This window comes from Temnothorax nylanderi, unplaced genomic scaffold, assembly GCF_030848795.1.
Source record: "Temnothorax nylanderi isolate EJ_2023f unplaced genomic scaffold, tnyl_v1.0 TNYL_tig0004_pilon, whole genome shotgun sequence".
In the NCBI taxonomy this organism is placed as follows: domain Eukaryota; kingdom Metazoa; phylum Arthropoda; class Insecta; order Hymenoptera; family Formicidae; genus Temnothorax; species Temnothorax nylanderi.
The window spans coordinates 586380-613167 of NW_027249066.1; the positions used below are offsets into that span (position 1 = coordinate 586380).

The 26788-nt window shown below is 37.1% G+C and overlaps 3 protein-coding genes and 1 long non-coding RNA gene across 8 annotated transcripts; 3 read left to right on the forward strand and 1 right to left on the reverse strand.

The window, feature by feature from the left end:
* Window positions 1-998: 998 nt before the first annotated feature.
* On the forward strand, window positions 999-8178 carry LOC139773159 (protein THEM6). The gene is made up of 5 exons (XM_071707431.1): window positions 999-1222; window positions 2177-2574; window positions 3972-4186; window positions 6563-6748; window positions 6954-8178. The coding sequence occupies exons 2-5, from the start codon at window positions 2418-2420 to the stop codon at window positions 7062-7064; spliced, it is 669 nt and encodes a 222-aa protein (XP_071563532.1). The 5' UTR covers window positions 999-1222; window positions 2177-2417; the 3' UTR covers window positions 7065-8178.
* A 572-nt stretch (window positions 8179-8750) lies between these two features.
* Window positions 8751-11032, forward strand: LOC139773201 (protein THEM6). The gene is made up of 3 exons (XM_071707471.1): window positions 8751-8996; window positions 9896-10110; window positions 10199-11032. Exons 1-3 carry the CDS (start codon window positions 8852-8854, stop codon window positions 10433-10435), a joined length of 597 nt encoding a protein of 198 aa, XP_071563572.1. The 5' UTR covers window positions 8751-8851; the 3' UTR covers window positions 10436-11032.
* Window positions 11033-11171: 139 nt separating this feature from the next.
* On the forward strand, window positions 11172-24145 carry Tsp5d (Tetraspanin 5D). Of its 5 annotated transcripts, none has more exons than XM_071707394.1 (5): window positions 11172-11567; window positions 18023-18134; window positions 21088-21279; window positions 22029-22211; window positions 22621-24145. In XM_071707394.1, the coding sequence occupies exons 2-5, from the start codon at window positions 18057-18059 to the stop codon at window positions 22954-22956; spliced, it is 789 nt and encodes a 262-aa protein (XP_071563495.1). In that variant the 5' UTR covers window positions 11172-11567; window positions 18023-18056; the 3' UTR covers window positions 22957-24145. The 5 variants fall into 5 exon arrangements, with proteins under 5 accessions (XP_071563495.1, XP_071563519.1, XP_071563501.1 ...); XM_071707418.1 differs by lacking the exon at window positions 11172-11567 and adding an exon at window positions 17378-17476; XM_071707400.1 differs by lacking the exon at window positions 11172-11567 and adding an exon at window positions 17560-17704.
* Window positions 23225-26589, reverse strand: LOC139773219 (uncharacterized). The gene is made up of 6 exons (XR_011718299.1): window positions 26575-26589; window positions 26174-26379; window positions 25288-26029; window positions 24553-24786; window positions 24302-24410; window positions 23225-23565 (listed from the first exon to the last, which is right to left on the reverse strand). It is a non-coding gene; the product is annotated as an uncharacterized lncRNA (long non-coding RNA).
* Window positions 26590-26788: the final 199 nt, after the last annotated feature.

Below are 26788 nucleotides of genomic sequence, written 5' to 3' on the forward strand. Positions count from 1 at the left end.
GCGAATTTATTAATAAATCGTTATTTAACTTTAACTGTACGCGAGACACTGAGAGGAAATAGATCTTTTTTTACGATATATATATTTCCGTGTGTTATACAGTTCTGTTGTTCGTCCTCACGTCTGATTTCGGAACATACGCTCTTATCTTTTGTCATATTACCGCGTTTACTATGAAACAATGCAAACATCACGTCCCTCAGCATACAAGAAACCGCTGAGCGGTTTCCGCAAAGCTTTGCATTTATTATCGATAATATTGCCCGGTGATAATCTCGCTACATCGAATATTTTTCAAGGATATCGGAGAAACGATGTTAAAAATCAAGAATAAAGTTGAGTATAGTCATCAATCAATAAATTCGATAATTTACTGTCCATACAACTATAATAAATATTTTTAATAGCAAATTCGACGATTTATCATGTAAAGTATCAGTTTTTTCTTAAACTCAATCATCGAATGTACGTTTATTTATAAAGCTTACAATTATCTACAAGGCTTATTTCTCATTACTTATCAATTATTAGAATAAGAAAAAAATGCGCGAAAAAAGTGTAATCACAAGCTTATAGTGTAATCACAACTTTATTACAAAAAATATTGAAAGCCGGATATGGAAATCTATTTTTTGTTATTGCAGCATTAAATAATAATTAAAGAGAATCTGAAACAGCGTGAAAAGAAAAAGAGCTAAAGATGAACTGTGTTATATATATATATATATAGAAGTTCAGCCAAAACGAACAGGCCTATTATCGTGTGCGATCTTTGACGCGATTATCGTCGCGCAGATCCGGCAGCCGCGATTTAACCCTTTTTAATTATAGAGTCTTTGATCCCCCGCTCTCCCGTTTTATCTGCGGTCTGCCTTTGTTATCGGATCAATCACACGCTGAAACTCGCTAGCCGGTGACGTCAAAGTTTTCTGAGCCGCTCTGAGCCTCCCACCAAGAGGCGAGGACTTCCTAGTTGGATGTCCTCGGCGCAGATGCGGCTTTTGGGAAGGGACATCTCGGTGCCGGCTACGGCGGCCAGCCGAGGACGTCGAGTCGATCATCAGTACGCGAGATATCACCGGCGGGATAGGACCTCCATCACCGGATGTGTGCGTACCGGTGTGTACCTTCCGCGTACTTTGGTACGCGGTCCGGGTCTACCTCCGAAAGATTTCTCGCCGGTGGATTAGCGGACTCTTCGTAAAATCTATCGGAGGATCATGTAAGTGTTGACCGCGAGGTGTCTAGGTGTCAAAGAGATATGTGATACATTGTGCGGGGAATAATTACATAAAAGGACGGCCTTCGTGTGTAAGTCGCTAAATTTTTTGGGAAGAGAACAATACGCGGCGCGATGGGTCGGGGGGAAAACGTGTCCCGCCTGATAATGAGACGGTAAACGCGAAAGTATCGAAAGCGAGCGTAGTGCAAAATTCCATTGCTATACAGCTTCGATTTTTATTGATTCTTTTGCCAGTCGAAATTGGTTAGCAGAGCGACGTTAATCATGACCGATTCAGTTTTCTTCTCTTATTTAAATAAGGTAGATCTATGCTTAGCACACATACACATAATGTGTACATACGCGTATTACCTTTCGACAAGCTTGGATCGTATTTTTTAAACGCTTGAGTAATTCTTAGAAATTTTATGCGACAGCATTACGATTTGATAAATAAATCGTGAAAAAAAAAAACGCAGACAGTTGTATAATTTTTAAATAAAACCATACGTCTGACAGCACGTTGTTGCCGTAATTTTTCTCTTCAAGTTTCCTCAATTAGCAGGTATAAAGAGTTGATTAGTTCTAATAATTATCAAAGGCATTTTATTTTATTTTGATGCGAATTCGTGGGGGGGAGGGGGAGATCGCTGACAATCGGCTGTCAATTGTCAGTAAAATCATTTAGCGTCGCGATGTGCGTCAAGCTGCTTTAATATTTAACGTTTGCAACACATGTGCTGTAATAAAATTTGTTCATATCGAAAGTATATGATTATAAACGAAGATACTATTAGGCTTTATCGCAACGGAATGTACCCGCAACGAATTACTCATGATTGCAAAATCTCAATTTAAAAACCCTGACCCTTGGACGGCGAAAACCGGCGTTTCAGTCCGCGACTTATTTCTGTCAACAAAGATCGTCAGAATGACATCATCCAATGTTTTAAGATGACGCTGCCGCAACTCGTTCGCGATCCTTCGAAATGTTGCGAGTTCAGCCGGCGCTCTTATTGACGGGACGTGGAACGCCGACGACCGCCCAGACGAATCGATAAACTGCTGCCGAGGTGTTGCGGCGGTGGAGGATATCCAAGTCTAGCCATTTCCGACACGGAGAGAGGTAGCGTGTCCGCCTTAATCGCCGGATTGATTTTCGTCGGAGTGGACTGCGGAGCACGGCGAGATCAAGATGATGACTTGTTGGGTCCTCGTCGGGGTCTTCGTAGCCATCGTGCTCATTTACGGCCTCGTCGAATTTCATTACTTCCTGCGCATGTTTTTCACCGTCTTCCTCGCACGCTACTGCAAAAAAAGGGTGCACATTCTCGATGAGACCGTGATCTACGGTACGTGAGAAATTTACGCTCAGCTTCGATTCAGGAAGCGAATTTGAAGTTCAACGGTTCCATTTAGTATTCCTTAGCTAAAAAAAATGTCCGACCTTGTGCGAACTCACAGCTATACATAAATTAATTATGCTACTAATTAAAATCCATTTGTATTCCTTAACGTAAACAACTGTATAATAAATATCGTAGAATAATTTATTCAAGTTTATCTGAACTTTTATTTTTATATCATTTTATCGAAAAATAAGAGTAGAAGAATGTTTTTTTAAAAATAGCACACATTTAATTGATATTTCTTACGTCAGAGCAGAAATAAAATATCTTACAGGAAATCCTTGGGATTTTGGTAAATTTATTTTAAGGATGCCTATAAATCGCTTTAACGATTTAACGATGCCTATAAAACGGAATGCCTTAACACGGAAAATTTTGTCCCATCAAAATTTTTAAAAATAATTATGAATACCTCGATATTAATAACAAGACATTAAAAGCGATTGCATTGAAGGTCTACCATGTGCTGTTTTATCGTTACGATATTATCTAGGAATCCTTACGATCCCTCCCGGTTATCTCCCTCTTGTGTGAACCTTGACCTATCTGGGGCGGAATCAGCTGGCGGGTAGAATGTCGCAAATTCAGAGTATTGATTGCGTAACATAACGCGTCAAATAACGCAAAATATCAAATCTCAAATCTCCTCCGCGTTCATTCTTCTCAAATTGATGCGTTACGTTTTCTGGCGGACAACTAAGCTAGCATTTGATTTTATCTCGACGTTTATGTTGCTTGAAGAATGATTCAATATATGTATAGCTTTTCAACGAATGTAATGACCGATTAGTTGTATATACTTACATATACATACCATGTAGGTGCTTAGCCACAGTTACGCGTCCCTAATTCTTTTAACTTCATCCAAAGTTAAAATCAACTAATGCCTCAATATCATCATGTTCCATTATGTAACGTCATTATATAACGTAAGAATATCTGGTTTTGATCAATTGCATAGAAATATGCAGTTATTTTATATGCGGTTTATACCTGAAATGTGCGGTTTATATGGATTGTGAAACTGAATTTCTTGTTCTTTGAATTTAAGAAACTTTCAATATATAATTTAATACAACACACTTTCAAGTTTGATATGTTGAATTATAATCATGACCATTAAATCTTAACCATTCTATACGTGTCACTTGTCGTATAATTATATCGCTTGTTGTAATACAAACGTGTTCTTGTTACCTTTACATGCATTTACATCTTAATCGCTCAATCGATGTAATCATGATTAATGAACAAAGTAGCGTGATTCAAAATGTAACAGATATTTCCAAAAACAAGTTTAAAAAAGTCACAATGTACAATTATCTTATGATGATTTTCAGGAATTTGCACTACCAACGATGTGGACGCGCTTTTATATCACATGAACAACGCCAGGTACCTTCGCGAGCTCGATTTCGCGAGGGTCGACTTCTTCGAGAGAACCGATCTGTATCGAGAGGTTTGTTCTCAAGGTTCCGGCGTCGTGCAGGGAGCTGCCACTATACGCTACAGACGTTTCATCAAACCGCTAACGATCTTTAAAATTACGTCTAAGGTAACTAGAGGAAATTAAATGCAAACACGTGTAGTTTGAATGTATTTTTCAGAGGCAAAGAGGAAAAATTCCTGTTTACGTAAGCATTAAAAAAAAACGTTGAATTACTAAGAGAGTTAATAGTATGTTTGTTGTAATACTAATAAAGAATTCAAGAATTTTTTATAACAAAGAACGTTTGCAGACACTTTATGATGTTGCAGATTTAAAAAAAAAACCATCCCGTTGCAGTTTCTAAGTCGTTTTTTTTTCGAGAGAGTACATCTTTCAGTTATGAATATGATGTATCAATTGCATATGTCACAGGAAGATTGAAGGAGATTGCATATGCCGAACACAATAGCAAACACGTCAATAGATAAAGAGTTATGTTTTTATAAAGCATTCACGATTCCGAAGTAAACACCATTTCGATTTAGTGATTGCAATGCACCACGCGATTGTATGACGCACACAGTGTCGAAACTAACGGCGGTTCTCCTTACGGAGAAACCTGTCCTTATAATGTCCTTAACAGACGCATTAAATTGTATCAAGAGACAAGGTCACGCCTCGGTATCGAGTAAATGCGTGAGCAGTGGCCGTGTACATGTACGCAAGGCAAATTGCAGGCCAGGATTACCGCGGTAATGATTGATTTCTGATTTAATTCTCAATTAATTAATAGTCCAGCATCCTAGAATGCACAAGAAAAATATCTTGCTGAATAAACATTGCAATCCAAAAATCAATGAATTCGACAGAATTATTATTACAAGTAGAAATATTAATCGACTCTATTGGCCATTATAATCGTCAAGACAATACGACCATGATTTGGTTCGATTATCGTCAAGACGCACTTTTAACCAAGAAATTGGTCCTTATAAGTTGATGTAATCTTTGATACTTATATTATACGCATCTCATTTAAATATTACCTCAGCCAGGCTGAGGTAATATTTTTCGCAATAAATTTAATTATTTAATTGAAATGCTTATATATACGTATCAAAGATTACATCAACTTATAAGGACCAATTTCTTGGTTAAAAGTGCGTCTTGACGATAATCGAACCAAATCATGGTCGTATTGTATTGACGATTATAATGGCCAATAGAGTCGATTAATATTTCTACTTGTTATTATTTGATTGGCGAAGAAAATGTGATTTACTGGAGAATTATTATTACTTTTATTGTGTTGTTGTGTTCTCGAAAGGTCACATCTCGAAAGGTTCTTATAACATTTTCTATTTTTAAGTTTAAAAAAAAATAAAACGGTATAACGGACGGTATAACGCGTTTAGAATTTTAAATTAAATATCTTCGGTGAGAATGCGTTATCGATTTGATCGCAGCGGAATGGGAAAATGGTACTATATATACAATCCCGGTAAAAAATTTTTTATATAAAAACATCTAAATATATATAATCATATAATATTATATAAAATATGTCCATATATATCCATACTGTTTTTTTTCCTCTTGTATAATCTCTGTTTATATGTACAAGAAAAATAATAAGAAAAAGAATTAGAAAATAATTAAAAGGATAATTTTTGCATTGTTTTTTTTTTACAAAAAAATAAAGTCTGTACAAATGTGAAAAATTTGCTCATATATAATTATATATAATTATATTTTATATGTATTATTACATTTATATGTATATGACTATAAATGATTATATATGGGCAAATAAATGAACAATGCAAAAACAATAAAAAAAACAATACAAAAATTATCCTTTTAATTATTTTCCAATTCTTTTTTTATTATTTTTCTTGTAACATACGAACAGAGATTATACAAGAGAAAAAAAACATATATGGACATATTTTATATAATATTTTATATAATATTATATGATTATATATATTTAGATATGTTTTTATATAAAAAATTTTTTACCGGGAATATACGCATAACTGTGCTACTATATACATATTGTTACATAAGTGTCTTCAATGTTGCAAAAATCAAAACGAAAAAGAAATGTTTCGAACCGGTTTACTTGTGCATATTATTGTACAAGTATTTGTACTGTATTGCGAAAAGTAAGGTAGATCGGTAAAGAAGCATTATGCATCGAACCGGTTCACTTGTAATTGAACTTTCTCTATATTCTTTCTTCACTCGGATAAGTTACATATATTTTGGAAAAAATGGGGCAATATCCCATAAATATATAAAAAACTGAAATTGTATTTAATAAACTGTTGCGTTTTGATCGGCTTGGTAGCAGATAAATAGAATAGATACGATTGGAGTAGCACATAGGAAAAACGGATTTGAAATGGGCATTCGACGTTTTAATTTTAATTAGCATAATATATGTACACAAGTACGTACGCAATCTTGCGTAGTATAATTTCATTAATTTCTTTTCAGATTATTTATTGGGACGAGAGGAGCTTTTTCATGGAGCATCGATTTATCACGCCGAGCGACGGTTTCATAAGGGCAATCGCGATTTGCAGGCAGAGACTTCTTAACTGCAGCGCTGACACTGTCATTGGCGCCCTACTGAATCGTAGGGTGAAGCAGAACGGGAACGTCGAAGCAGGTGTAACTCAGGTAGGAATTAATTACGTTTGAATATTATTTTGAATAATTCAATTACTGTCAAGAATGTGTTTATACTGTTTATCATAGGAAGTATACATGTTGATATTATGCTGAAATAAAAATGTATTACTCAAGTCGCTTTGGGCCATCCAGCTATTTTTTAATTAGATAAACTCGAAGCGCAAAAGTTAAACGGCATATTGCGGTTTCTTAGGTATCTCCTGTGCGGCCAGAGATGCCACCCGAGGTTAGCAGATGGATGGAAAGTAATGAGATATCCTCAGCGATGTTGAGGCAGGAGCCGACCACAATAACGCGCTGCTGACAAACGGACGCCGCGACGTCCAGCGGTGACGTCGTTTTGGCACCGATATACACAACCACGACCGTGTAATGAGCGGAATATCGGAATGCGATTTCCATCCTTAATCATTGGTCGGACGGATGTTGTTCTGGAAATTCCGGAATGAGAACAATTAATCTCAGTGATTCTCGCGACTTGGGTGTTTAACTCGAGAAACGGAAACTTAGCCCGTAATGGCCTTTCGACAAAATAAATGATCTACGACAAGCCTGGTGTTCCGCAATCGAGACGGAATAAGAATATAGTTAATATAATCGCAGCGAGCGATTATTTCTTCCTAGTATTTCTATATTGAAACATGGAATAGTCGAATTCTTAGAAAAAGAAAGTAATTATAAGTAAAGTCTTAAGAAGACTTTTTTTAGAAGAAGAATATAATGATTTTTTTTACCTTCGTATTTTATAATTATACACTATTTTACTGCTGAGCGTAAAAAATCAATGTCAAGATATTATCGTACATTGATAAAAAAAAATAAAATATTGAGGTATTAATTAAAATTTGACATAGTGTATGTAATGTTAATATCAAAATTATATAACTGTATACGTGTAATATTTTTGCATTAAATGATTAAAAAGGTACCTCAAAATTAGAAGAGAGGTGGATTTTTCTGTGTTGCTTTGTTACTCGCGTAACAATTAATTTATCATAATTGAACTGAATATTACCATTGTACATAAAAATATAGAAGATTATCTTTTAACACGCTATTAGCAACTACAACTGATTAAATATCTTACATTAACGTTGTGTGTTACGAATCTAAATTATTTTCTACATAATCATGTTGATTGTGAAGCATTTACGGCAGGGAAATAACAAATATTAATTTATTTAGGATGTAACAATGAATGCCTGTGTATTTACATAGTATATTAAATGCCTTCACATATTGGAAGAAATATATCTATCTATTAAATTAAAAACGCGTCTTTTCGCAATAATAACTTGATGTTCTTGAAAAAGTCGTCGGTATTTTAGTTTGCTTCCTTACACTTAACAACTTTGCAGACTATAATATTGTATCTGATTGGATATGCACACACATTGGAATAAATAATTAGCAGCGAGGTCACTGACTTATTAACACCAATGATAGTTTTTTTTATAGCCGCCAACTTCCTCTGTCGTGTGTGTTACCTAATATTTATAAAAATTAATAAAATTTTATAAAAAATGGAGATTTTTATAAAAATAGAGAAACCTTATTTTTAATATAGTCTCGATCTTGATTCATTTAAGACTTAATCAGCGAAATAAGATATTAAAATTTAAATAGTTACGAGAAAGACAGGTAATAAAACATTTTTTCGTTTATAGGAGCTGATTTTGCATGTGTTAAAAGACATATTTGTAGAATTTTAAATTGAAAGAAGAACAAATTAAAACAGCAGCTAGAGAGAGCATTTATCTGTACACAGTAATTCATATTTTTTTATTCTTCTTTCAATATAAGGAACTTATTATGTGCGTTTACATGTGATGTTCTATTATAAATCTCTTGACATTTAATTTGCAAATCTTCCAATTTGTGATTCTAATTTTGGTTGTGATTTTTCGATCAATCAACGTTTTGAAGCGTCGGTCTTTAGTAACGTGCCTCTGGAACCGGTTCTTCGGAGACCTCCAGACAAGCTAGAGTCACGGTCAGTCTTCTGTCGACCGTGAGGAGGCGCGTATCGAATCGGCGTGCTACAGTATATTTTGTTCAGATAGCGAGAGATACGCCGGTAGGAAGCTGATAATGTTGTGTTCTTGTGCCGTGGCGATAGTCGCCATTCTCTACATTCTATTCGATGTAAACTACTTCCTAAGAATTATCTTCACCATCGTTTGGGGCAGACTTTTCGAGAAGAAGAAGAAGCTCTTCGATACGACAACGATTTATGGTAAGTTCTCACACTTATAACTAGATTTTCTTATTAACTTTGTTTGTGAATAAATCTATTTGCGGTTTGTTAAATAAGGCATTTTTAATTGCAAGGACATTGATAAATAATTCTAAGGAACGGAAGAAGTACGTTGCGTAACAAGATTGTGAAATTTCCTAAGATATTATCGATACTTCATGGAAATAATTATGGAAATTAAATAATTCGCCGAGTGTGGAGGAAGCGAGATATAGATCGTGTGCAAAGTCGTATCATATTGTCGTCGTTACGTGTATCAAGAGCAAAGGTCGCGAATAAGATTTACATTATTAGACATATCGCGATAAAAATACGTTCCAATATTTTGCAAAGACATTTTACATGTATCGTGTACATTTTTGTTCGTCGCATCAAAATGTTCATAATTTACCAGGTGTGCACACACCGGTGCACACACTGTACACTTATTTACGACGTATATTTACATTCTGTGAGTCATGTTTTCAAATGTATTCAGTTACATTATGTGGGTCGGCAAATAACTGTACGGAATGATGCGCCAGCATATCGGCGTATATTTCTTCACTCTACGGAACACCGGCACCATATATTCATTCGCAGAAAGACTAAACAGTCACGTATATGTATATACAGGTCGTTTCTTGTAATATCTCTGTTTTAAACTCCAAAAGTTCATTATACGATTTCTTTCAGTTATTAAGTAAGATTCATTTAAGTAGGACAAACACATCGGACGAGTTGGACTATTCGAAATAGAAAGGTTCGCGTTTCAAAGGATAAGTGCTTATCCATATACAATTTCGAAAAATCCGAACAGGAAGCTTGTAACTCTTTGGCCACCAGAAAATTTCGTCTCTGTCGTGAGATGAATAGCTAATGGATTTCCCTTGTTCTAGGAATCTGCAGCACTCAGGACGTTGACCTGGTCTTGAAGCACATGAATAACGCACGATACTTGCGCGAGTTGGATTTTGCGCGTTTTTACTTTTACGATAATTCAGGCATTTACGGCGCGGTCGCAAAAAGAGGCGGCGGTGCTGTTCAAGGTGCATCCACTATACGATATCGTCGGGCAATTCCTATCTTTACGCCGTACAAGGTTACGACAAAGGTACGATCGATCACTTTTTTGCGTCTTTTTAAAATGTTTTTATTGTTCTTGCGCGATAATCAAGTCGATTTAATTTTTCTTGTTGCAGCTCATTTATTGGGAAGACAAACACTTTTATATAGAACAGCAATTTATCAGTCTCACGGATAATTTTATTCGCGCCGTCGTATTGAGCAGACAAACTGTAACCGGATTGAAGATTCCGGTAGCGGATATAATCGCCGAAATCGAGCCAGAAACACGCAGGCCGGAGCCCACCAAAGAACTTCAGTTGTGGCTGGAGTCCATGGAAGAATCATCTCAGAGTCTGAAGAAACAGAAATGAGAAAGAAATTATTCTTTTTAATGCGTTTGTTTGACACGTTATTTATTTAATATTCTTTTGGAATAATTTTTATATTACGGTTGATTCTTTGTTGCAATGTGTATAATTTTATACATATAACAGTTTTATGAAGTGTATCTGATTTTTCTGTTATTATACATAGATTAGCTGCATATCTTTTTTATGGTATAATGGTATTTATGGCTGTCTTTCGAAGCTCTTTAATTAAAATGCTATTTTTAAATTAAAAATTGTAATATTGAATTATATATCTTAATATCAATTAAGGAACAATGTTGAGTAGATTTTAATTTTGGTTTATATGTCGTAAAATGTTCCTTTTTGCTCTACAATTAGTAAGGAATAAAATTTTGTTAAATTTTACTAAATATATATTACTTCTCATTAGTTGTAACGCGCTCATAATCTTATGAACGGAATAAATTTAAGATAACAGGACATTTCATCATTATAATGTAAAAAGTATTTGTCTCGTGCTTAAACGATAAAGTTCCTAATTTTATTATAAAATGTTGATAAAACATTGGTGATATACAATTCTAATATTTGGTCAATAAATTTTCCTTTGAACAAAGATCTGTAATCGCATTTGTTACTCAAGATGACGTTGCCAACGAATCATCGGAATTTTACACTCATTACAAAATACTTTGCATGCATATTTTTTAAATTGTTTTTTGTGTTAATTGTTACGGGTGATTGTTACGTTAAATTTTTATCTAAACAAGGATCTATAATCGCACTCGTTATTCAAGATGACTTCATCTGTTGGCGATGATTGGTTAATTATCGGAATTTTACACGCTCGTAATAAAACTTGCACATTTTTTATTGACTTTTGTAATTAACGTTACATCGGATAATCCGTTGTGTCGCGCCTGTATCACGAACCGTCAGATGGCGATTCTGGTACCGGCTCGGACGAACGGAGAACGGATGTTGCTGCGGACTGGTACCGCGCAGTCGATCCGCGAACTCGAAAGCTACCGCGAAGCTACGCGAGTCGACCTTTGACTGCGCTTTCCATGAACTTTTGTGAGCCACTCGGTGGCGAAGAGCTCGCGACAGCTCCCTACAGAGAACAATACGGATGAGCATCATTATTTCACCTGTGAGTGATCAGTGCATCATTACGTTTGTTGGAAACTTACATATTTAATGGAACATATCTACTTCTCTCATATATTATTTTAAATTCTTGCTCATTAAATGCGTCATTTTCGCAAATTACTTTATATTTTCAGTGAACGTTAGGTTTGTCATTTAAGATGTTCTCATTATTGCGAGCGTCGTTTAAGTACGAATAATTAATTTTACAAAAGCGATTCCGCGTTGATGTTGGAATTAGAGAATTGCAAGAAATGTTAAAAGTGATTAAAAATCGTTTCGACGAAAGGAATACTCTAAGAATTCAAATTGCAGTAATTTGCGCGATTTTCATTATTGAAATAATCGCTTGCGTTATTACATTTTGTAAGTACATTCCGTCGTGACGGTGGCACGAGTGAGCCAGGTTTTGCAATGCGAAGCTTGATTAATAAAGCGAACGATTCACTTATGTCTTGATCGGTGAAGCGGAGTTATGAAATCCGCTTCGCGGATTCAGCATGCGAAACTCACGTATTTCTGCTTACAAACACAACCTGGATACGCTCGGCGTCGCGTTCGCGAACGGAGTTAACGATAACTGCACGGTGCGTAAATGCATGCGGGTAAAATTACGCGATTACATCACGAGAAATGTTGCATGCATAGATTGGATATTGTTCAGAGCTATTATTCAAATTAGCGACAATGGCGGTGCAATTTTCTATATTTCAGTGAAAATAGAATCAACGAAAATGTGCAACTTCTTCTTTATTAAGTTCTTTGCTCTCGATGACGGTCTAAATATGAATGTCTAAAACTAACAGATGTTCAGCAGATTGCACCATAAATTCTTTGGCCGAATTGGAACTAATTTTTTATTAACGTGATAGTAGCTTTCGTTTCAAATTAATGATTAAACAAAAAGAGTTTATGGCAAATGAGACTTTAGGAGGGAAAATAGATAAGAAAATTTTATTTTTTAAATTAATTTATAAAATATCTATCTTTAATACAATTTTAATTTAATTACAGATATAATAATAAAAAGATATAAATTTACAATGAAATTTATATCTATAAAAAGTTTAAAAATGCAGGGAAGTGCGATTTTTTTAATATCTCAGCGAAAAATTTTTTTAGTTATAAGAAATTTTGGAAATTTTATTTGACGAATTAAAAAAAGATAATTATTCCTTTATATTTTATTTAAATGTATAATATGCGTGCGTGTCTCTGTGTGAATTAGAATTATTTTGAAACATTACTATTGAAGGTCACATTCGAAATGCGTCTCCTCCGCGTCGCTTCATCGTGTTAGAAGATCATCACGTTAGTGGCCGGATTAATGCTGTCGCGTGTATCTCATGGCCTTATCAGTTTCGACGAGATGATTTAGACCTCGACAGAAAGGATTAATATGTTTTCAGCGAATTGTCTCGAACTGACGACCGCGATCATTATGCGAGTTTACTGATATACGTGACCCTTTACATGCGTAATTACAAATTAGACAATTTATCTATGATAGTAAATCGAGTGCAAGCGTACTCTTTGTAGTGAGAACGAGCATGGGAGCCATTTCGTTTCTTCGACATAACAGGGAGAAAGTTTTTATTGTCTTTTATAGTTTTATTGTCTTACAATTTTCTCACGTATCTGAAAAATATCGGGACGTCCGTCGCTTTCTTTCATCAGTTTTTCACTTCAAATCGCAAGCACTTTTCCGACCGTGTCTAAGCCAGAAAAAACACGCTGATAACGCACGCGGTTATCCCGAGTGCCAGGAGATCGATCGTGCGAACAGGTCGCTCGTCGATTTCTCTTCCCATGCGCCAACATTTAACAGAACAATGAATCGACGCTTTCTTCGGCGAAGATATCGTTTCTTCTCGGTTTATTACCCTTCCCCATAAATTCGTGGGAAATTGTGCACATTCCAAACTCGAATAAAATTGCTCTCCGACAGTTTTATAACGTTATCCGCTCGTTTTCCGCCAGGTACGCCGTAGCACGCTCAAAATCATTAATTGTTGTGAAGTGGCTTGCATAGGTTTCCGAGTTAACGTCTGAAATTCTTCGAAATTAGGTCTGGAAACACGTAAAATTGCGGATACTGCAATCGGAAACGTTTCGTTTCGACTCGTAGGTATAATAGATCACGTATCTGTAACATGATTATGTTCACTGTAACTATATCTCCCAGCAAGAATTTAAATAACATTTTATATCAAACTTTTAATATTTTATTTGTCCTAAGTGTAAAATTTATATTAACATTGTAAATATTATTTATAACGTACTAAACAAAATTATAAAATATGTAAAATTCGAGTTTATGTGTAGGTACTTTTTTGTACCTTTTTCGATATTTTTTTTAACTTTTAGCGAAATAAAAATATATAAACAACATATATTTTCTATAATGTATTTAAAAGGATATTATTTTTAGGAAAGGATTGACAGTATGTAAACGTTCAGAGAACGACGCGAGAATTTCAATGACGGATTTGTCGGCCAAAAAAGACTTCCTAATACCGTGTTTAAGAAACCGATCACGTATGCGTGAGAAGGGTCGAGAGGGATTAAACTAACTGGATTCGTGTTCGTACGTGGCTTTGTCCGACGAAGGATACGCATGTCTTGACATATAATTTTACGATTAACGATTAATTTATACGTAATACTTTTCAACAAATCCTTATGTAATCGTGATCTTTATTCGTTGATTCGCAGCAGGAAATTAAAGATCGTCGTAATAATAAGTATGATACTATATAGCTCGCTCCATTGCACAGCGCGAGAGCTCTCTTCAACAAGCTCGTTACGCCCGATATTCTATAGCTTTTGCAGTTCATATTCTCAACATGTAACTATTCTAACTTATGCAACCATTTTGCACAAAGTAACTAACAAATCCCATAAATAATAACGTATATTTCATGTGTTACGATTAATATAATTAATAATACAAAGATCGAAAAAGTGGTCTAGAAGTTGGTTGTAAAAAGTTAATTCGTAGCAATTTGGGATGTTTTTGGCGGGAACAAAGGATTAATACGTAAAACTACCAATTGTAGCCTGGCAAGATCATACTTTCGCGGCGAGAAAGAACCAACCGTACATTCCGTGCACGTATGCAACCACCGGAAGACTGATAACGCGCGAGACACGCGTGCGAGCTTCTTTCCTCGATTACATCACGTGGGAAGATGAGCGCGTAGGACGTGTTAACGCGATTGTATGGGCATATGAAATGGTGAAAGAGACGGACGGGGCCCCTCTCAGCGAGAACCGGGCCGTGTTAACTTTTACATTTAGGCACCACACGTCCACACGCACACGTTTCACGCGACGGCGACGGGCGTCGGCGAGTGGGGAGATCATAGATGATGGTAAATTGTCCGCAATTGGCAGGAAGTCGAGGCAGGGGGACCGTTTGTGCGCCCCTTCGCGCTCTAATGTACATTATTTTCGCGCAGCCTTCCATTTCGTCCGTGAAAATTGATCTCGATGTCGATTAAATCATTTCATACGCTCGCACTTCACTAAACACTCTTTTTTTTATCGTGTTTAGATAAAATAATAATTAATCCTTAGAGCAGTTAATTTTTTCTTTTAAATTGTGATCTCTTTTAATGCCAGTCTTTTTTCTTTTATTAAAATGGAGAAGAAGTTTGAGCGCTTCATGTTTTGAAACATCTTTAATAATATCGGCACAAAATTTTATAACGATAAAGTATATAACTTGATGGCACACGGATATTGCAATTTCCATGATAATGTAACAACCTAACAACCAGTTAGGATAAAAATAAGAGCATATCGAGGTGTATAAATATACCGCGTGCTGAAACGCACGGAGGGGATTTTTTTTCCTTCTGCACCTTCCAGTATGCGCTATAAATGTCACCGTGTTCTTAACGCGTGACATAACCGAGGGATGGAAAAGACGTGACCGTACAGCAAGGTGAAGTCCACGAGCACCTTTTACGAGATCGAACATTCTATTTTTTTTTTTCAGATCCGCTTCCGTTCCATTTCACTCTTCATCGGCTCTTTGCGTCCGCTCGCGCTTTTTTTCCTCGCGAGTCGCGAGCATTCTTATTTAACGGGACTCCGTCCGCGACAAGTGGCACGAATATGTTACGACGGGTGGGTGGAGTTCTGCGTGAGAGCGTGCGTAGCTCTCTTGATAAGGCGAATCAATATTATTCAATTCTGATAACGGCCTCCATTGCGGCAAGTAGGGAGAGGAACGCATTAATCATGCAATGAACTGATAACAGATTTTCCGTTAAAACGCGGATACTCGTCCGACAAGATGCGTGTTTCTTTTTTTTTTTTTGCTGGAAAGTGTCGATATCCATCAAACGGATCGTCGCGTTAGATACACGAAGTTTCTAAAGGCACTGAAAAATTATTCGCGCTAATTGCGCCGGTGTGCGAGTGTGTGTGTGTACGATCATTTTATTTACGTTATTATTATCAAGAATTACGAATTGTTGACACGTTCGAATTACCATTAATATTAATTATGCATTTCAGGTAAAAATTTATCTAAATGTCTATCTATTTATCATTGATATTTTAATAGATTTTAATAAAACTGTAGAAGCTTTTTTATAAAAAAACATAAAAATTTTTGCTCCTAAAGCACTATTGTTAAATCGCTTTGATTAAACACAGGAAGAGATGCTTCTTCTTTTAGTAATTGTCTGACAATCTCATTCTTCACCTTGTACTCTCCGTAAGGACACGAGAGAGAATTTAATAATTCAGTGAAATTGTGTTCGCGCTCCACTAATTATGCTAATTACAACGTATCGCGAGCAAAGCCGACGAAAACAATCGATGGAACGAAAGCGCCGTAACAACGTGAGACCGTAGATGATGATGGTCCGCGCCATAGCTGACGTGAGAAATATTGTAGGAATAATCTTTTATTCAACGTCTCTTCCGTCGTGCATTGTCCGATCAATATATATTTGCATAGCTATCGCGATGACTTAACGTAGGAAAGTCACATGGACCGGTCGCCGTAATTTGAATTTCCGATGCGCCAACACACGTTATAGATCTAGGAGGTGTTATTCGATTCTTCCGCGCAGCTCACACTTTTCATCGGCGTGTCAAAAAATTGTTATACCTAGGAAAATTTTACGAAAGAGAAATTAATGTAAAGTTGACGTGAAAAAAAAATTAATAGAGCAGTTCGATGATTTTGTGATAGTTCACGAACTTATTGCAGATTATACATGCAGATAATTTAATTTTATCTTTGCAATCAAGAAGCGATACACCGTGGGAAGTGGTTTGAGGTGATGCAGTTATTATACACCTGAATGAGAGTTTCTAGGAAAGCGGAGATTTTTTTATACACGAGACCTTTCGGCGAAAGTTTTACCTTCACCTTTGCACCTTAGCGTTCCGCGCGTTCCCTGGTGTGCGCGCGTATCTGTACGCGTACGAGAGACCTCAATCCGGATGTAAAAGGTTAATGAAGAGCAGCGGCGCTCTACGTGAGACGCGAAGGAAATAACGGGAAAACGAGACTGCAACGTCTTGCGAGCGGCCTTGAAGGTGTCTTATATTCTTTTCTCGCGACTCGATCGCTGCCTACGGGAAAAGTGACGTTCGACGAGCAATATCCTCCGTAGGTGTCCTTTCCACCTCTTCCCATTCGGGATTTTATCGCGATCGCGTATAGGTGAATGGCTTCGTTGCGGCTGTGTCCCGTTAGCGGACCTAGAAGGAGACCCCAGAGAGGAGACCCAGACCGGAGCCAATCGGAGCCAATTCTCAGACACATCGGAACGGACCGTTGTCGCGTCTGACGAGGATTGTGTCTGGTCGGGTCGGCCGGCAGTCAGTCAGCTGGGACGATCCTACAGATCTTCCTCGTCGGTGCGTTCGAGCGGGATCCTCGCTCGCGTAGGTCGCACGTCGATCTTCTTGTTCTCCTCCTCCTCTTTTTCCTCCTCCTCCTTGCTCTCCTCACCTCCTCCCCCCTCCGTTCCTCCTCTTTATTTCTCTCTCTCGCCGCGGCTTCTTCCCCTTCCTCCCACGTCCTGTTCACCTCAGGTTGCTCCTCGAACATAGATGTAGTATTTCCTGGTGATCCGTGATGCGCATCACGAGGCTCTCGCGCTGATGCGCACAGTGGGTTTCCTTATCGGTGATATATAATTAGCGTAATGATATCTGTGACGTAAAAGAGGAGCGTAATAAGCCTCTCCGCGAGCGTTCGTATACGCGATGGAAGACGAAAGTTGCTGATTGAGTCGATGTAATTAACACCCGTGAACAATCGTCGAGATAGCGCCGTAACCTTGCACGGCGGGCACACCGCTGTCTCACGTCAATTCGCGTTGTGGTGCTAATCTCAAGAGTCTCTTCTCGTAGCCAAACGATATAGATTCTCTACCCCGCCTCCTGCCTTTGCCCAAAGGGATCATGTTGCCATTTCTACGTTTCCAGGAAACGTTACCAGTCCTTTCGGAGTAAGGACCCGATGAAGGATCGCATCATGGGCCGCACAGGATACACGTGCATCAGGCACGTTTTCTGCTCCCTCAACGTTTTGATCTGGGTACGTAGAGGTGCCTTATTTATCAATTATTTTTGGTATTGCATTTTGGTTTTATATAATTTGATTCGATATAATTTTTATATATTATATAATTTTTTAAAAAAACAGCAGAAATGATGCGAAATGCGTGTGCAAATGGAAATTTTATCTATTACATGTTTATATTTCGAGAGATCGATTTATTTCGCGAATTTCGATTTTCAAGAGCAGCACTTGAGCTATATTTAAAGCGTCTCGTTCGCGCTGGAAAGATGCGCGAGAAGGTTTCGATTTGAATGAAACGTTTCGTCGCAGCGCGCGATTCGTAAACACGCAAGTATACGGTGCAAGTGCGGGGCACCAATTGGTCAGAAATGACAGAAATGAGACAATAGCCGGCAGTAATAACGACCCACGCGCGGCTCGGCGATTAAACGCGACGACGCGCTTTTGTAATTCGCACGCCGCATTCCGCCGCATTCACCGCGTTCCCCCCCCCCGGTTTTATTATTCCACTTGAAATCGTCGGTCCGCGGCGTCTGTATCGCGATGGAAGCCTTAAATAGGGCGTTGAACCGTGCTCTATGAGCTATGAACTTACGGTATCCGAGCCGACGATAAAGCGCGGTGCCGCTTGCTCTGAGCCGCAAAACTGGTACACGCGCGCGCTTGTCCTTGTGTGCTTTATTGCCGTTGAAACGCGTCACCTGTTGTCGCGCCTTATTATACTTCGATACTAATGCGCGGTTCATTGCGGAAGCTCCAGACTGGATAAGACAGTAACGATAGTTACAGAACTTCCAAAAGTTCGAAAGCAGCAAAAAGCCAGATCTCTCTCAGACGAGATACATTGCTAGATAAATAAATATTTATCTTTAATTAAAAAAAAAATTTAATGTTAATAATAAATATTTTAACGGCGATATAAAACGAATATATTTGATGGTCAACGACACGTATTGCGGATTATATAACGCTGTTGCAAAAACTCCGTCCCGTTTTCGCGCACGCATCATTGACGGTAATTAGAAAGTACGGACGCGCGCTCTTTTGTACAATTTGCTATCGGGGTCGCGTAACAGTGCATTAATTTCCTAATCACACTGCATCGCGCAAGTTGCAATTTATAAATTACCGTTGCAAGTTCTTCCGCGGATGTTACACGCTGCGTGTTGCGCGTAAACACGTTCGTCTCTTCGTTTACGGTCGGATTCGATAAGGCGGGACGGCGATCGCTACCGCGTATCGGATGTATCGCGATATAGAGGACGCGGATGAATTAACCGTAAGGTCAACATTCACCCGGTTTCGCTGGGTTGACTTCCTGTCACTGACAGCACGGCGAGGTAACCGCCGGCTTATCTACATAGAAAGCCTGTGTGTACTCTCTCGCGATCGAGCGCGGGCTCGGGAAGTCTCTCTATTTGCTAATAAGTTAGCAGGTAAACGATAAACCGTTAAATGTATACGGGTCACCGCATTGACACATCCGATACACTTTGCTGGTTAGCGAAATATAACGTCGCACAGTTTCGCTATTATTTTTATTATTTTTATTATCGCGAACGCGAGAAATGGCAATTTTGCCGTTTACTTTGCCACACATTCGGCGCATTGACCGTGAGTTATTTCGCGACGGCTGTCAACCGCAGCCATCGATCTTCCTTCCGCGTCGATGATTCGAAATACGTCGCGTTACTTTCTAATTCACGGCCCACTTTCCACTTTCCGATTTTGCTCAAACGCGCTGCATGGCTCGAGGTACCTTTGTTGCCGAGCGTGCGCGCATTGTCGGAAAACAGCCGGAATGAAAATAACGCGGCATTGACCCAGTGTATTCGCGTGCTACGAATGGCGTGCGATAAGGATCTCTCGATGCTTTTAATTATAATTTCCTAGATCTCTGAGTACATACCTCGCGGATTATTGTTATCAAATAATACGTTAATGCGATCTCGCGAGACATGCAGCTACTGCCAAAGTTGCTATTACTTCTTCAGTTTATAATTACCGTTTGAAGTTATTAATGTACCGTTTCCTATTATATTTTGCATATTTTAGTTTCAAACACAAGAATATAATTTGCTATAATAAACTACGATTAGTAGATTTGTTATAAACAGAATAGAACCTAAAACTATCAAATATCGCTTTTGTTGCAACTTTCTTGACCGATTCGGAATCGAAGTGTTTTCGCAATGAAGACCATTAAAGCTGTGATTGAAAGAACATTGTCAGTGGTTTTGGAATATTTAATATAATTATTTGTCTATATGTATAATAATATTATATATAATTATGATTTACTCTGAAATATATTGTACATACAACTGAGGTGATTATACGGTTCAAAATAAGTCGAAATAATAGAATAATTTTTTTCGAATAAGACCCTGTTTTCGAAAAAAAGAACTTTGAAAGTTAATCGAGTAAGTACGCGTGCACTTGTCTGATACTTGACGTAATAGGTTTCGCTACAGACGTTCTGTATGGTTTGTTTACTATCAGGACTAATTCAATCAGTTGACTCTTAAGACAGACATGTGAATTTGTGTGAGATAAATAAAATAAATTCATTTTATATTTAGTTGAGATATTGTTAAAAATGTTGGCTGTTTTGTCGTATACAAGATTGTATTCTGCAAATTAAATTGGAATGGATTGTTTCTAACGTATATATTCTGTCCTGTTAATTCTTCAAAATGCAAGAATAATTTTTTCTTTTAATTGTTCAAGGCTCATGACAGATTCAGAGTGTTTCTCGAAAACGAGGCGTTATTCGGAAAATAAAAAATGTATTTTATTATTTCGATTTATTTTGAGCGTGTGTAGAATCACTCCCTTCCAGATAATCCCACGTATTTCGGCCCACTCTGTACACTACATTTTCGGCTTCGATGGATCTGATTTTGAAACACGTCCGTCGAAAGTTTATGGATGCACGGCGCAACTGACGCGTAATTTTGTTTTACAGTTATGCGCTTGTGGAATTTTGGGTGCGGGCCTTTGGCTGCGATTGGCTTACTCCGGATACGCGACCTTGGTGCCGCAGTACAGCTTCGTGTCGGCGGACTCGCTGCTGCTCGCCGCGGGATGCGTCACATTCGTCATCGCCTTCTTCGGGTGCTGCGGCGCGTGGTTCCAGTCAAGATGCATGCTGATCACGGTTGGTATACACAACGTGATCCATTTGTAAAACACGTGCCTTGCAAAAAGCGCGTGCGGTACAGTATATCATGGGATTTTTTGTAATACGCATGCGGAATACCGCACACGCAGCTCACGGACTGAAGCGTATAACTTGACTATCTTGAATATCTTCGTCGTCAGTAAATCGTGATTTGAATTTTTGCCGTCTTTTGAGTAATTCGTCACAGAGCAATCCGTATGCCGACCACGCTACATTTTTTGAAAATTATTTTTCTTCTTCGTTTGTTTTGCTCACTTTTAACTGACATTAAGGCTGCAGTTTATTTGATGCTACAAACGCTTTGAAGCGTTCTTCTTTCTCCTTCTTTCTTCGCTGAAAGAAAAGAGAAGAGAAATGCTTTGAAGCATTTGTAGTGTTAAATGGACCGCGGCTTAAAATAGATCTGCCTGTTAAGCAAAATAAAATATTCTTCTCATTATAGCTTGTATTTGTGAAATTCGCTTAGTGGCGTAATATATGACGGATCGATAAATTCGTTCGCACAGCATATGAGAGACCTTGCGTGCACAGTATAGTAATTATACATAGAATATAAAGTATTCTTTTTTCCGTATTCTTTTTCAACGCTTGTTTTCTCCCGGTTTGTGGAAAAAATTAGTGTTAGAATAATTAGAAGTTTTTTTGAAAAATCTCGAAACTCTTACAGAGATTCTCCGTGTAATCAATAACGGGAAGAGAACGTTCATACGTCCTGTAATTTTCAGTATTTCAGCCTGGTAATACTCATGTTTCTCGCCGAGTTCATGCTGGGCACCTTGGCGTTCGTGTTCAGGGAACATCTCGCGAAGAGCTTGAAGGCGGAACTATTGTACGGCATTGAGAAGCATTACAATATCACGAGGGAACCGGGAACGCTTTCTGCCATGTGGGACCATATACATACGGAGGTTTGTTTAATTAAAATATTTACACACCACACCGCACGAGCATACGTTACATATTTCTATTTTATTAATCTATTTCAAAGCTTTAAAAAAAATTTTACATAGCTCTACTAAATTATTAACCGTGCCACAATGCGCAGAACGCGTTTAGAGTCCCTCTAATCAGAGTCTGGCCATACGACAGCAACTTTTGATTGGTTCGCCATTTTTTGGCAAAAGCAAGAGAACAGAAAGAGAAAGAAATATAAAAGAGAAAGAGACAGCGATATGAATGTATACATATAAATGTATATCGCTTTCTCTTTCTCTCTTATATCCTGAACTGCAAGTTTTGGCCAGGCTCTGATTAGAGGGACTCTAGACGCGTTAAATCAATGTTTAATATAACAGAGTTTTAAATTTACGCCTCCAGTTTCATTGCTGCGGTGTACGCGACTACACGGATTGGTTCCAAATCGAGGCGTGGCCCGAGGAGGATCGGGTGCCGGATTCCTGCTGCATGCAGCGGGAACGATACTGCGGTCGCCTAGATTCGGAGGGTCGCAACAAGGAGCTCTGGTACAAGGAAGGATGCGCGACCGCCATTCAAATGTGGCTGATAACTAGACTCCATATAGTAGGCACGGTGGGCCTCGTCGTGGCCTTCCTCCAGTTGTTCGGCCAGGTGGCCAGCATGATTCTCTTCTGCACGGTCAAGCACAAGAGATCCTCTCACACGTACAAGAGTTACGACACTACCAATACCTAGAATTTCAGATCGATCTTAGACGAAACCACTGTCTAAGATCGATAGTACCCTTCTTGCGATTTTCCGATTCCCGTTGCACGCAGCGGGAACGAATTTTTCCGGGATCCTCGTCGGTATTGCTCCTTCTCTGAAGACACTCACGGAGGATCTCGCCGCGGCGATTTTATCAATCGCGCCGAATTTGCAAATTCGAATTTGTAGGAATACGAACACAACGAACGAGACGACAGTTTATTAAGAAAGATTAGGAAAAGAAAACGTATAACAATTACGTTGTCGATGATTGTTGAACATTTATTTTATAAATACATTTTATAAATACATATGAGACAATTTAAGTAGATAAAGATAGTTGACCAAAAAGTTTCCGCTGTGTACCAAAAAATATGATAGGTATTTAATTGATGGACTCTTCCTTCTTAGTCTGGATCTTAATAATGTTTCTCGCAATCCCCAGTGATTATCACGACTTCTGAATAGTCCAATCTTGTCAGCTGATAATTATTTATATCTCTAACTTTCTTAAGAGAGCATCAGAAATATATGACTCGTCGATCATTTTAATGTTTATAGATAGAAAAAGATTTTTATAGATCGTGTAAGCAAAATCTGGCAACAGAAAAATTGATTTGAATATGAGGACAAATTGTAAATAACGAGGATGAAGATTATGATCGATCATCAAATCGTAATTTTCTAGTGGGACAAGTTTATCCTACTTTCTTAATAATAGAGATAATTTTAATCGTTATATACTCGATATTCATTTATGTATATGAGAAGTAATCAGTTACTATTTTACAATAATTGTAAAATCTTTGTTTTACAATAATTGTACGTCATATCGATTCTCAACGTTAACAATCGGGAGCAATTAGATAGATAGCGTGCATGATTATGTGATTTAGTCCCGAGTACTCAATAGAGATTGTAGATGAAATTATCTTCATTATAAGCATGAATAATTTGTTAAGATTTTTGTATTCAATATATATAATATATAGATAAATATATAAATTTAGTAAATTAAAAATCGTTATTCTTACATGTTATTTGACGAAGCAATCGATTAACCATAAGCGATGTTAAAGTCTGTATAATGCATCGAGATAATACGACGATAGTGATGTATTACGTGTATTGAACAAATTTATTAATAATAAAGAATATATTTATATGTGATGAAAAAGCCGGTTATACACATACATACACATTGTATTTTGTTCCATTTTTGATTTTTTTATTTAACTGAAGACTGAATGAATTGTTAGGTATAGATAACTATCATAACGATAGTAAGAAAATAAATTTATATCCAACTTATATATATTTGCGGATTACTTACCGGAATTTGGAAGATATTTTTAATGCTACCAGCTTTAGACAATATCGAATTAGACAAATTGCAGCATCCAGTCCATCATTCTAATTATCATCCTTAACATTACCACAAACTGCACATAAAATTTTAATTATATTAATATTTACAGTTTGAAACAAGATTAAATCTCGATATTAAAGGAGTATATATTTTTATGAGAAAAGAAAAATAAAATAATTTGATTTCGTCAAAGAAATAAGTAACGCTACGCTTACCGGTTGCATCATAGCGCGCAGCATAAAGTCGCCCGTTGAATTTAATGTTTTTAAAAACGTCGAGAAAGTATTTTTTATGGTTAGTAATGTTGATTTAACAAGCTTAGACATCATCTTTAACGGTTGACGGACAATATTATTCCCCCAATTAATTCTATCACATTTATCTCCAGGAGTGACGTTCGTATTTCCATTGTCAGTTGTATAAGAAATGATTGGAGGTTGTACTGTGGTCTGTGGAAGCATAGATATGTATCGATAAGAATATGTAAAAAGTAATAGAACTTTACTTATGCAGTGTCCTTGAATACAGAATCAAGAAGCGATATGTAAAATAACTTGAGCCGATCGATAAGTCAATATATAGTTGTAAATAAAATTATTGCATAAAATTACTTTAATGCGTATAAAACTATAAAAGAAAATGGAACGTTTCTATTTTATAACATCATATTTATTTCACAGATTTCCTAAATATGAACAATGTAATAATATTTAGAGAAGGTTCTTAGTATTCTAAAAAATAAAAATTAATTTATCATAGGTAAGTGGCGGCTACTTTGATAAAAATTTGAAGAGTTGTAAAATAGACGGCGATAAGTTACTAAACGTCTATTTGCTATATGTTAATCCGCAGAAAATTGCTTCGCCTTTTTAACGTTAGGCATATCAGCAGCAACAATTATAGATAATTTACGTAATTAAAAAAAATATATATATGAAGGATGCACGTACCACATCAGTATCCCTTCTATCTCGAGTATTTCGCGCTAAGACAGTGCTCACGAAGAACACAGTCAACAGCAGATACACACGCATTTAGAGTCGCTATCGAACAACGATCCTGATTTTTCAAGGAAATGAGATTTTAGGTTCCTTATTAAGTTCTCTAGATTCGCGAGCACACTTTTGGCATCACCAAAATACTCAGCCGAGAGACAACGAAATAGAAACGAACTTGCGAATGACGTCGCGGGTTGCACTGCATTTCTTTTATACTCGAGTAATGCTCATTTTTTTCTACCTAGCTGATAGTGAACAGAGACTAATTATTCTTGTATTCGCGATTTACATATCGCCAGCAAGTGACTCAAGACATGCGCAATTTCGTGTACGACCTCGGTATGCGCTTAAATTTTAACGTATCGGTGAGTCATATACTACTTTAACTATGACGACATTTTGGAAATTTGTCAATAACTAATTTATGAACAAAACCTTGATCAAATGGTAAAATCGAACGATTTTCTAACAATGATGTTTATGATTTGTGCAATATTTTGTGCTGTTTTTATTAATTATTTATTCTACGTTGGAAATGTAATTATATAGTATATTTTGTGTTGTGTTATATCAGGGTATCACCCAGGAATGTCTGCAGCTACTTATTGTTAGACGATAGATATTTTAAATTTTGAATGTGTCTTCTTGATGTCTCCTTCTTCCATATTGAATCATCTGGAATGATCCGGTGCCTCTAAGGGTGAATCACTGCTCACTTTGAGAAGTATTAACTTAATAAATAGTTATAAATTTATAATCATTAAATCACCCTCAAGTTCGTAGCGATTCTTAAGAAAATCATACAGATCATACTAGACATATGGTTATTGAGAATCACCTGGTGAGCCGCTGCGCGCACGCCACACACATGCACCTCGACGTGTGCCCGGGTTTACCACCATTTTCTTATTTAATTTTTACGTGGGCGACCTTATAAATTTATTTTCGACAACAAAACGACAAATAGTTTTAATTACTGTTTCGGGTATCGATCTCATAGGCGATTGCCGAAGAATTCTTTGACGTTACTTCAGCGAGAAGAATCTATAAACCGAAAAAAACACACAAATTTGTGTTAGCTTTGCTGGATTAAAAAAAGAAATTTAAAACTATTATACTGATTACCTTTAGTGATATCATATAAATTGCTTTTGCTCTAACAGGCTAATATGCACATGATTTAATGACAATAAGATAAAAAAGTATTATGATATATCAATCTGTGTAACGTATACATACTGTTCTTCCAAAAACGCTTTCGATGAGGACCAACAATAGAAATATGTATAACACCTGCATTGTCACAATTAAGCGCAAGATTTAATATCTGAAAATACTAAGCTATTGCAGAATGATATTCCTTAACTTTGAGTGAGACCAACTCGTGCAAGTGAAGTATTTCTAAAAAAGTATATTGTCATGCGTATGACTTATTAAGAACTTTCTTACAAAG